Raw genomic sequence first — 12,154 nt, 5'->3', positions numbered from 1 at the left:
GAGAGCATTCAATTCATTGCAAAGAACTCTTGGGGTTCAAATACAAGCACGATATGGTTAGGGATGTTTTGGTCGACATATTTAAGCGTGTCGGGGTTTCCGCCAAGAAAGAGACTCCTGTTAATATCCTGACCGACCCAACAGAAGGAAGGTTAACCCTTAGACCGACTGATGTTTTGATTTTTGATGGGTTAGAGGGAAACATGCATGTGTGGACCTTACAAGGGCATCCCCTCTCGTAGGCTTGAGATTCGGGGGTTTCACGACGGGACAAGCTGCATTAAAAGCTGCCACATGCAAGGTCACAAACCATGAGAAATCGTGCATGGAAAATCAACACGTGTTCATACCATTTGCATGTGATACGTTTGGTTTCCTTGCGTTGGATGCAGTGGAGCTTCTTAGTAGAGTACAACGGATCATGCATAACAATGTTATATCCCCTAGATCTATGGATGTAGTCTTCAAGAGAATTGACTTTGCCATACAAAAAGGCTTAACGACGCAAGTTGTTGCCCGTTTGCCTTCTCATTCGTTGTACGATGATAACTAAGATGTATTCTCAGTTTGATGATTGTAATTTGCGATTAACATTCTATAAGTTATTAAGTTAAAAAAAAATAACAAAAATCGATATCATAGTATTTTGGCCTTGAGATATATAGCTAGAAACATGTTTCCCTATCTTAAAGAATTGTATGTCTCATTTAAACCCTTCCCTTTTAATATTTTGTTATTAATTGACAACTTTTACGCCATTTTTTGAAATTTAAAGACGATGGGGTTAAAAGAAATGTAAAGAAAAAAAAAAAGTAAAAGGGGAGAAGAGTAGGAAAAGGGAGGGAAACCCTCTCAATCAAGTGTTCAACTACATTTGAAAGGATTAGACCAATGGTTTTTGGACGAGTAGTATTAAGAGTTAGAGGAATAGATGTTTATCAGCCAATTTAAGTTTCAAGTTTCGTCTACGAAAGTTATAAATTTAAAAATAAAATAGAATAATGGATGGATGTATAAGCTCTTCTAAAAAGCATTCTGATATATCGGTTTCAAAAGAAAAATAGTTATCCTTTACTTCCCCTCTATTTCCTTTCCATCATTAAAAAAACAATAAAAAAAAAACATTTCTCTTCCTTTACTTTCTTAAAAAATCTTAAAAACATAAATTTTCGTCACGATGAGAGAAAGACCGAAGGAGTATATCCCATTGTCACAAATATTATTCTGTTTTTGGGCGGTGAACACAGGACGGTTAGAGAGCCTAATATACAATACAATCATTGAAAATTCAAATGTCTTTCCAGAAGTATCCAAATTCCAAACCTCATATGGGCATTTTAGTAATTTCACAATACACTTATGCACATCTTCTCGTAAGGCCACACATATTTAAACCCGGCCCCCTTCCAAACAACTCACTGCTCCACACAAAAGATTCTGAGAAAATGGAAACCTCTTCTTACGAATCAAACTCAACATTTTCTACAACCCCATATCCACAATCTCAATCATCAAACCAATCATTACATCACGAAACCAGATCTGGGTTCTTCAAGAACGAGGATGTATGGCCAAAAACCCAAATCAAAAGAAAGAAGAATCAAGTTTTTCTTCAAGGGTATGTGGAGACGTCTGATGAAGAAGAGCTTGTTAGAGCTAGGAGTTTAACAGATGAAGATCTTGAAGAACTTAAAGGGTGTTTGGATTTAGGATTTGGTTTCAGTTACGATGAAATTCCGGAGCTCTGCAACACCTTGCCGGCGCTGGAGTTGTGCTATTCAATGAGCCAGAAGTTTCTCGACGACCAGCAGAAGTCGCCGGAGTCTACGTCGACGGTGACTGATTCTTCGCCGCCGCCTTCAGGTGGTAAAGCTAATTGGAAGATTTCTAGTCCTGGTGAGTATTTTGAAAGGGTACCCAAATTAGAATTGAGTGAAATTTGCATTGATGTCTATTTCGATTTATTTGATTTGAGTTTGATTCTGGAATCTAATTAAAACGTATGTGCAGGTGATGATCCTGAGGATGTGAAAGCAAGATTGAAATTTTGGGCACAAGCAGTTGCATGTACAGTCAGATTATGCAGCTGAAATGAAGCCATAGAAAATGATAAATATCAACTTACATTTTGGAATAGGGTTTGAGACGATGATTCTGAATGAATTATCGAAATGATTAAGCCTGATCTGAAGGAGGAGTTTTGATGAGTTTGTTTACATGTAAATTGTTATCTGAACAAAAAGAAAAGTCTAAGGGGTGGATTGGTGTCGTACATAAGTATATCTTGTAAATTTAATGAATAAAACTCGTGGCATAATAATATAAGAAATGTTATTGTCCGTTTTATTTTGTGGTCTACATTTTTCTGGAAAAAACTAAAAATAGAATGTTGATATTGTTATGAGAAAACATCCCAAAGTTATGATACCATGCCCAATCATAATCATGTATGACATGTTATAATATTAAAAAAATATCATCTCAAATATCACTATCACTTACGGTTTATTATACTATTAGGCTATCCGGTATTATCATAATATATTTATTAGTGAATATATTTATTAGTGAATCTATGTCATATAATCAATATCGTCAACGTAGGCACTTGACAACACATTCATTGGCATTGGGGCATTATAAAAAATAGAAAATGAAGCCATGGTTGGGTTGGTGTTGGTTGGATGGTTGTTTGTGGTTGTGGCATCAAAGAGAAAGTCAAGAATAAGTTTTTTTTTTTTTTTTTTTTTTTTTTTTTTTTTGTAAATTTGGGTTTTGGCCAAAAGGATTTTGTTGAATGTAGGGTGATGAAGGAAATTGGATTGGAGGTGAGGTGAGGTGAGGTGGGATTGAAACAAGTTCTTGGTATGAGATTTAGGTAAACTTTGATATGAGAGGTTGTGTTTGCTTGTGGGTTTAGGTTTGATCGGATGTTTGGGTTTTACTCTATTTTTTGATTGAATAAGTATTGAATTTTATAAATATAGAAAGAATGAAAAAAATGGTGTGAAAAAATGGGTCATATTTATAGTTAAAAAAAAATAAGGTTTTATATTTATTAAATTGACCATTTAATATCAATGTTAATATATTCAACGACCAAAATATCACAAATCCTTCCATTTCAAGCCATTGTAACACGAACAAGAACCCCAAAACAAGAAGTTGGGGTCATATCCCAACGTTATGTTGTCGAAACCCTAATTTTCATTTGTGAGATTTGAGCTTGGAAGTGAGTTTTGGTGGTGTTTTTGGTGAATTGGGGGAAGAAGAATACTTGGAGGTTGCTTTGGAGTGACTTGAGCTTGTAGATCCAGAATCATCATCATCTTTGCAAGCTATTTGAGGTATAAAGGTCTCATCTTGATGATTCCTTATGCTAGATCCAATTTAAAGTGTTATTTGTGCATTTTTGAGTCATTTAAGCGATATTTGAGAGTATGGTATACTCCAGAAGCCATGCATGTTAGATCTTCGCACCTTTGAGGTCCCTTGTCCATAAAAACGCAATCTTTATGAGTTATATTGGTCCATGCATGTGTTAGGATCCTTCTTATGGTTCTCTTTGAGTTTTGGGTCTCATTAAGTCATGCATGGGAGTAAATTTGTCAACTTTACGTGTTAAAAAAAAATTAGGAATAGATAAGAGAGTTTGGCTTAATGGCTTAACCGATTAAGTGGTTAATAGGTTGGGTTGGTCATATGTGGAAGGAGTACGTTGAGCGTACCGGCCCTGGAGGGAGTACATTGATTAGTTGATTGCGCGTACCAACCCTGGAGGGAGTACGTTGAGCGTACCCAGCTCGTACATTGCGTGTACTGGCCCTGGAGGGAGTACGTTGAGCGTAAGTCTGAGTACACCAAGCATACTCGGCAGTTTGACTTTTGTTGACTTTCGTGTATCGGGCCATATTTTGGACTTTTAGGGTTTGGGCTTGGTTAGGCCAATGTTCTTTTTATATTAGGGCATTTTAAGGTTTTGGGCCTTCTTTGCATTAGGCCCACTGATGGGTTTAGGCCCAATTAGGAAGTTGTGTAACATCCCGTTTAAAATAGAATAATTAAATAATAGACCTGAAACCCCGAGAAGTAATTTTATTATTATTTTATAGTATTAAAGCCCAAAATCAAATAATAATTAGTGGGGTGTTGGATTCGGGAAGCCAAATGATATATTTTAGACTTTCGGGGGTTAAAGTTTAATTACAGGATTTATTTTGTGAAGATTTTCAGGAGTCAGGGACTGTTTGATAAGATTAGGACTTAAATTGAAAATATATTGAAGTGCTGAGGGTTGAATGGTAATATCTGGATTTAAATTGAGAAGAATAAAGGGAGGAGGGGTTGGAAACGTCAAAAAGCACAAACTTTATATTGGAGACGGGGATTAATCCTGTCACCCTCCTTGCAGCTCATTCGTTCAAAAGACATGGAACCCTAACCCTAATCCTTCCTAGCCGCCACCATAAGAATCTATTCCAGCCACCGCCGGTGTCGATTCCGACCGTGACCTCTCCCCGTCTACAACCTCGCCGTTGACCGCCGCTACAGCAACCCCGATCGTCGGAGACGCCATAAGCAACAAAAGATACGCGAGGACGGTGGGGCACGTTGCATTCGTCGCATGTGGGCCGCGTGATATCAAGAAACGGTCGGTAAGTCACCTGTCACCTCTCCCTCTCCTCTCCTTTGCTTTTCCCGATGAGTCGATGTTGTGCACAATAATTGTTGTCGCCAGTAGCCCTAGGGTTGTCGTGTTGCTCATTTCAGCATCCTTAGGCACCTAGTCGATGGTTAGGAGTTGTGGTCTCGCGTCATGAACATATGGGGTTGGGTGATTGATGTTTGGCCAGAAAGCAGCCACCACCACCGTGAGGTGGTGGTTGCCATTTCTTCTGTCGCCACCAGCCACCGTGGGAGGGTGGCTGTGTGCGTGATTTAGTGTGTGTGTGAGCCTAATTCATGAGTTTAATGTTGTATGGACATTCTTGGACAGGGAAAAATGAAGAGAACTCGTCACCGCCACCTGCTGCCACCGTTTCGGGTGGCTGTGGACTTTTGGGTGCGTTTGGATTGATATTGGAGTGCTTTTGGTGTTGTGTTGGCCCAAGAACATGACCACCACCACCGTAAAGTGGTGGCTGCCACCACGTGCCACCGCCGGCCACCACTAGGTTGTTGTTTATATGTGTTTGTATTAGCGGGCGTGTGTGTGTGATTTTTGGAATTTAGCATTGTAAATGTAACTAAAAATAAGAATAATGGAAAGAAACTCAAACCACCACTGTGAGGTGGTGGCTGCCACCACCAGCCGCCGTGTCGGGTGGCGGTGTGCTTTGCCTGGTTGTGTTGATTCGATTGGAGTGCTTGAAACCCTAATGGGATTAGTGAAACCCAAATGGGTCTAGTGAAATCATAATGGGCCTAATGAACCCTAATTGGTCAAAGGACCTAGCTATTAGGCCTAGTGGGATAATATGGGTTGGAAACCCTAATGCCATGAAACCCTAATTTGGGAATTATCGGGCCGCATCAGAATTATTTAATGAACTTAAAATATTAACTAATAACCAATTGTACTTAACTTAAGGCCAGGTGGGACTTAATGGATTAAGTCCTTAATGGGTTAAGTAGGGACACTTAACCCTAATCATCATTTCATGAGAAAACCCTAATTTCACTTGGGTTTATTGTTGGGCATTTCTATTGGGCCTTGATGATTGGATTATTAATGGGCCATCAAGAATAATCATATGGACTGGAATATGTTGACGGGATTAGGGTAAAACCCATATGAGGGTTTAGGCCCAATTTGGAAAATCGGGCCATAGATGGGCCATAGTTTGGCCTTAATGATTATATGATTATTAGGCCACTAGAATGTCAAATGTTGGACTGGAATAAGTGGTTGGATCTTTGAATAAGATCATGTAAAGGCTTGGGCCCAATTTTGAAAATTGGGCCATATGTTGGGCTTTGACCCATTATTTGACATTTGGGTTTTTGTAGTGTGAGTTGGACCTTAGGCTTGGAACCCAATTATTAATTAGGTATTGTTTGATGTTGACAGTTCGTGAATCTGTCAACCAGCAGCTGGAGTTTTATCTGCGGGACTTCAGCCGTGCCAGGTGAGTTATCCTCACTATACTAAGGGGTCTAAGGCACCAAGGCCGGCCCAATGGATTTGATATCCTAGTAGTTATTGATATGTCGAGTTTGAGTTAGTGATGTATGCCAGTTGATATGCTAGTCGGGTAGACCTGTAGAACTACCTGTGATACTGTATGATTATCTATATGTTTAGGTTATGGTTGATTTCGATTAATCAATGCTTGAATGCTGCTTGCTTTGTGCTTTTAGGAGTTCTCATTATCTTCTTCTAACCAGTAAGTAAATATGCTAAGTTACATATTATTGAGACTGATTAATTTTTATTGCACAGCTCTTGTTTGAGTCCAAACATTGTAGTGTGAGACCTTTCATTCGAAGAATTATCTGGTGTCGGTGATATGTAATTGTATTCTTGAACTTGTTATAGGGTGTTAGTGGGAGTTCCTTCTGCAGCTAATGGCGGAGAGTGGTGTGGTGATTGACCTAGGAGAACCTAGGAGTAGATTCGATGTTGGGAGCATTATCTTTTTGAGGGTGGTATGTTGGATAAGGGAGTGACTTGGAGGATTCATGGCGATCCTTGAGGGAAGTATGGATAGATGTGGAAGTTAGTAGGGGAACGTACTACTGGAAGCAGAGTATCCATACTCGAGTCAAGGAAAGCCACGATGATACCTGGAAGCATGTAGAGTATGGGATCCCTCAATGATTATTTATGTATGTTATGATGGTTTGTGTAGTCTATTTTCAGTACGTTGGCCACGCAAGGAGGGTCTGGAAGTGGTTTGGGTTCGGACTCTAGAGCCAGACAGTTAGATGAGCAGATGTGGGAGTTCATTTCGTCTGAGATTACCCGTAATATACTTGAGTAGACTCATGTGATATTTAGTACGATCAAAGAGGGTATCATGGAGGTTTTGAAGGAGTGCTTGGGCTCTTTCCGTTATGATATGGTTGTGTTGATGGGAGCTCGCACGTTGACCTTCCATGAGTTTCGGGCATGTAAGGCTCCAGAGTACTTCGGGGAAGAGGACCCGATCGCGAGCATACGATGGTTAGTGGATGTCACTAATGCCTTCCGCACTACCAGTTGTCCCGATGGGCACCAGGTAGCGGAGATACAGGCCTCCATGACTTCATCTCATGGCGCACAGGGTACCACAAGCCACGAGTATGGATTATACTACTCCCAATTTTGTTATAGATTAGGTGTACGAGTAAGCATTGGTGCCACTCTTCCCTGTATGTAGATCTCCTTAAAGGCAAATTTTCATAAAACTATGTACTAATACTATGATATGAATGAAATAGGCATGCGTTTTATTTCATTAAGTATTGCTATTTGCTCTGCGATTGTTTATCTATTATAGTAAAAATTCCATTTGTCAATTACTTGCAAATTACAATGATAACAAGACTTAATACACTTATAACTGAGACATTCCATTACAGTAATGCCCAACTCATAACCCTTATCAAAGACTTATCATCATTCCACCTTTAATTTGTATGGCAGAAATATGCCACCACAAAGAGTCACCAGGCGCGTCGTCAACACCTCAACAACACCACCACCGCCACCTCCATAGATGGACTCTGCCATGTTCCAGGCTGTTGTAACAGCCATTGTGGCTGCCACCATAGCCCAAATTAACAGTAACGGCACAAATGGAAACGGAAATGGAAGCGGAAATGGGACTAGCAGTTTCAACCTGGGACTGGGAGAAAACCAAGGACACCCATAGATATGCTCTTACAAAGAATTCATGATCTGAAAATCTAGAAACCTATCACGGCGACGGCGGTGTCGTCACTTTGACAAGATGGTTTGAGAAAAGCGAGTCCGTGTTCGAAATCTGTGCATTCTTGGACGATTTCAAAGTCAAATATACAGCGTGCACATTCGCAAACTCGACCTTGACGTGGTGGAACGACCACATTAAAACTCTGACTCTAGTTGTGGCCAACGCCATGAGTTGGGAGGAACTGAAAGTGATGATGCTCGAGGAATACTGCCCAAGGAGCAAGATGCAGAAACTAGAACAAGAACTGTGGGATGACACCATGAAGGGATCCGATATTGCCACCTACACCGCACGATTTAGCAAGCTGGCAACTCTGTGCCTTGGAATGGTCACCCCAGAGGCCAAGAAAGTAGAACGTTACATTTGGGGACTATCCCCTCAAATCTAGGGAATGGTCAAATCTACCAACCCGAGCACCTTCGACAGTGCCAAGTGGTTGGCACAAACTCTCGTCGACCAGGGAGTTCGTTAAGGCATTATAACCCCTACGCTCAAACAACCAAGGAGGGGAGACAACAAGCGGAAGTTTGGGAATAAGAAAAGGGGCCAACCCGCTCAAGACCCGGTCAAAGAAACAACAAACAATGGCCGTCCATACCATCACCGCCTCTACTGCCCTGCACTAACCAAGCAATATGTTGGGACTCTCTGCAATAAATGCAACTTCCATCACTATGGAGCTTGCTAAGAGATGTACTGTAATAATTGCAACAGGAAGGGGCATACCGCTCGTTTCTATAAAACGCTAGCACAACAAACCACCCAAGCTGCTAATGTTGGGATGAGTCGGGCATGCTACAGATGCGGTGATACGGGGCATTTCAAGAAGGACTGCCCGAAGGCACATAACAAAAATGGCGGAGGCGTGGAAGGGTTTTAACAATGGGGCATGAGGAGGCCATGAGGGATCCCATCGTGGTTACTGGCATGTTTCTCCTCAATGACTTATATGCATGCATACTTCTCGATAGTGGTGCGGAGAAAAGTTTCATGATCCACCAGTTTAAACACTTAGTCAAACAGGAACCTCAATCGCTAAATGAAACATTCACCATAGAAATGGAAAATGGTAAAACAGAAAGTACTAAAGATATATACATAGGATGCAATTTAACTCTAAACAACCATTTCTTCTAAATCGACCTAATGTCGGTCATAATAAGAAGTTTCGACGTTATCACTAGCATGGATTGGTTGAGTCCTCACCATGCCGATATCCTGTGTTACGAAAAGGTCGTTCACCTTAACCTACCAAATAGCAAAACTCTCGTCATTTATGGCGACAAACCCGACATGAATCTACAAATCATCTCTTTAATCAAGGCTCAAAAGTACCTACGCAAGGAATACCACGCCTTCTTAGCCCATGTTGTTGATGGGAAACAGGAAGTGAAAGACATCAAGAACATTCTGGAAGTATGTAACTTTCCTGATGTGTTCCTAAAAGACCTTCTAGGAATACCAGTTCAGAATCGACTTGATCCCTGGAGCCACCCCCATTTCCAAATCCCCATACCGTTTAGCACCGACAGAGATGCAAGAATTATCCACTCAACCGCACGAACTGCTGAGCAAAGGATTCATCAGACCGAGCTTCTCACCTTGGGGAGCACCAGTCTTGTTCGTGAAAAAGAAGGACGGATCTTTCTACATGTGCATAGACTATCGAGATCTGAACAAACTCACTATCAAGAACCATTATCCCTTACCCCGAAACGACGACCTATTTGACCAACTGCAAGGATCGAGCTACTTCTCAAATATCGATATAAGGTCAGGGTACCATCAATTGCGAGCCCAGGAGGGAGATGTTCTTAAAACGGCATTTAGAACCCGCTACGGTCACTACTAGTTTCTAGTGATGCCTTTCGGGCTGACTAATGCCCCCGCGGTCTTCATGGACCTAATGAACCGTTTGTGCCGACCTTGCGTGGATAAATTTGTGATAGTACTTATCGATGACATACTAATCTATTCACGAAGTGAGGAAGAACATAGTCAACATTTGCGACAAGTCTTGGAAACGTTAAGAGCCGAGAAACTATATGCGCAATTTTCAAAATGCGAATTTTGGATCCGAAGAGTGGATTTCTTGGGACACGTGGTCAACAATGAAGGGATACACGTGGACCCTTCCAAAGTCAAGGCGATTGAAAATTGGGCAACACCCAAAACACTGATGGAGATACGCCAGTTTTTGGGCCTAGTTGGTTACTACCGAAGGTTTATACAAAAATTTTCCAAAATCGCAAAGCCGCTCACTATCTTGAATCAGAAGGGAGTGACTTTCACCTGGGAGGATAAACAAGAAAGTGCCTTCCAAACGCTTAAACAAGCCCTATGCAGTGCTCCAATCTTATCTCTCCCAGAAAGGACCGAATACTTTGTGGTCTACTGTGTTGCGTCCAAGCAGGGCCTAGGATGCGTGCTTATGCAAAGAGGGAAGGTCATTGACTATGCCTCAAGACAAATCAAGACTCGTGAGGTCAATTACACCACGCACGACCTCAAATTAGGAGCAGTGGTGTTTGCCCTGAAGATCTGGAGACACTACCTTTACGACACAAAATGCACCATCTTCATAGATCATAAGAGTCTTCAACACATTCTCAATCAAAAGGAGATCAACGTGAGACAACGACGATGGGTAGAACTGCTAAATGAATACGAATGCGAAATTTATTATCATCCATACAAGGCCAACGTAGTAGCAGATGCCCTAAGTCGAAAGGAGTACTCAGGTCATCAAGTAAAATCATTAACCATGACCATCCATTCACACATGTCCACACAAATTAAAGAAGTGTATCTAGAAGCCTTGAAACCCGAGAACGTACAGAGACGTTGTCTTGAACGAGGCTCACAAAACTAAGTACTCCATTCATCCCGGTTCAGACAAGATGTATCTGGACCTCAAGAAACTTTATTGGTGGCCAAACATGAAGGCAGAAATCGCTACCTATGTAGGCAAGTGCCTGACTTGCGCCAAGGTCAGGGTAGAATACCAAAAGCCCTCAGGTTTGCTTCAGCAACCGGACATACCCGAGTGGAAGTGGGAGCGTATAACCATGGACTTCATGACTAATTTGCGCAAGACGGTGGGAAGACTTGACACCATTTGGGTGACTGTTGACAGGTTGACCAAATCCGTGCACTTCTTGCCAATAAAAGAGACTGACAAGATGGAGAAGTTAACCAAAACATACATTAAAGAGATCGTACGATTACATGGTGTGCCAATATCCATCATCTCCGACAAAGATAGTAGATTCACCTCACGGTTCTAGCAATCACTACAAACGTCCTTGGGGACCAAACTCAACATGAGTATAGCTAATCACCCTCAAATTGACAGGCAAAGCAAGAGAACCATTCAGAAGCTGGAAGAAATGTTGAGAGCATGTGTGATAGACTTTGGTAAAGCCCAGGATACCCATTTACAACTCATCGAATTCTCATACAACAACAGCTATCACACTATCATCAAAGACGTGCCATTCGAAGCCCTCTATGGGCGCAAGTGCAGATCACCTCTGTGCTAGGCTGAAATGGGTGACACACAGCTAGCAAGAGGACAAGTGCCTAATAGCACACTCACTGGCTCTGAGATCATATGGGAAATCACGGATAAGATTGTTCAAATCCGTGAACGATTAAAGGCATCCCAGGATCGGAAAAAGAGTTATGCAGATAAACGATGCAAACCCTTGGAGTTCTAGGTTGGTGACCACGTACTGTTAAAGGTATCACCTGGGAAGGGAATGATACATTTTGGAAAACGTGGGAAACTAAATCCAAGGTATATCGGTCCATTCGAGATCCTTGCTAGAATCGGCCCGGTGGCTTACAAACTTCGACTACCATAAGAACTCAGTAACGTACACCCACCTTCCACGTATCCAATCTAAATAAGTGTCTGTCTGACGAGACTCTTGTAATCCCACTTGATGAAATTGAGGTAAATGAGAGTATACACTTCGTAGAAGAACCTGTGGAAATCATGGACAGTTAGGTCAAAAGGACGAAACAAACCCGCAAACCCATAGTGAAGGTCTGCTGGAACGCCAAGCAAGGACCTGAATACACCTAGGAACAAGAAGATCAAATGAAACAGAAGTACCCACATATTTTCCCTAGCTCATGTGTTCCCACTCACGAACAAATTGCGGGACGAAATTGATGGGTTTTAGCCATAAAAACTTTCCTATGTGCGCATGCAAAACCCTAATGCTTGGATC

At 41.5% G+C, this 12,154-nt stretch overlaps 1 protein-coding gene across 1 annotated transcript; it reads left to right on the top strand.

Annotated features, from left to right (window-relative positions):
- The first annotated feature begins 1,323 nt into the window (after positions 1-1,323).
- Positions 1,324-2,346, top strand: LOC111896964 (uncharacterized). Its single transcript, XM_023892941.3, has 2 exons — positions 1,324-1,896; positions 2,011-2,346. The coding sequence occupies exons 1-2, from the start codon at positions 1,329-1,331 to the stop codon at positions 2,088-2,090; spliced, it is 648 nt and encodes a 215-aa protein (XP_023748709.3). The 5' UTR covers positions 1,324-1,328; the 3' UTR covers positions 2,091-2,346.
- The last annotated feature ends 9,808 nt before the right edge of the window (positions 2,347-12,154 follow it).

This window comes from Lactuca sativa, chromosome 1, assembly GCF_002870075.4.
Source record: "Lactuca sativa cultivar Salinas chromosome 1, Lsat_Salinas_v11, whole genome shotgun sequence".
NCBI lineage: Eukaryota > Viridiplantae > Streptophyta > Magnoliopsida > Asterales > Asteraceae > Lactuca > Lactuca sativa.
Note: the sequence above shows the minus strand (reverse complement) of the source record. Positions and strands in the feature narration are given on the sequence as shown.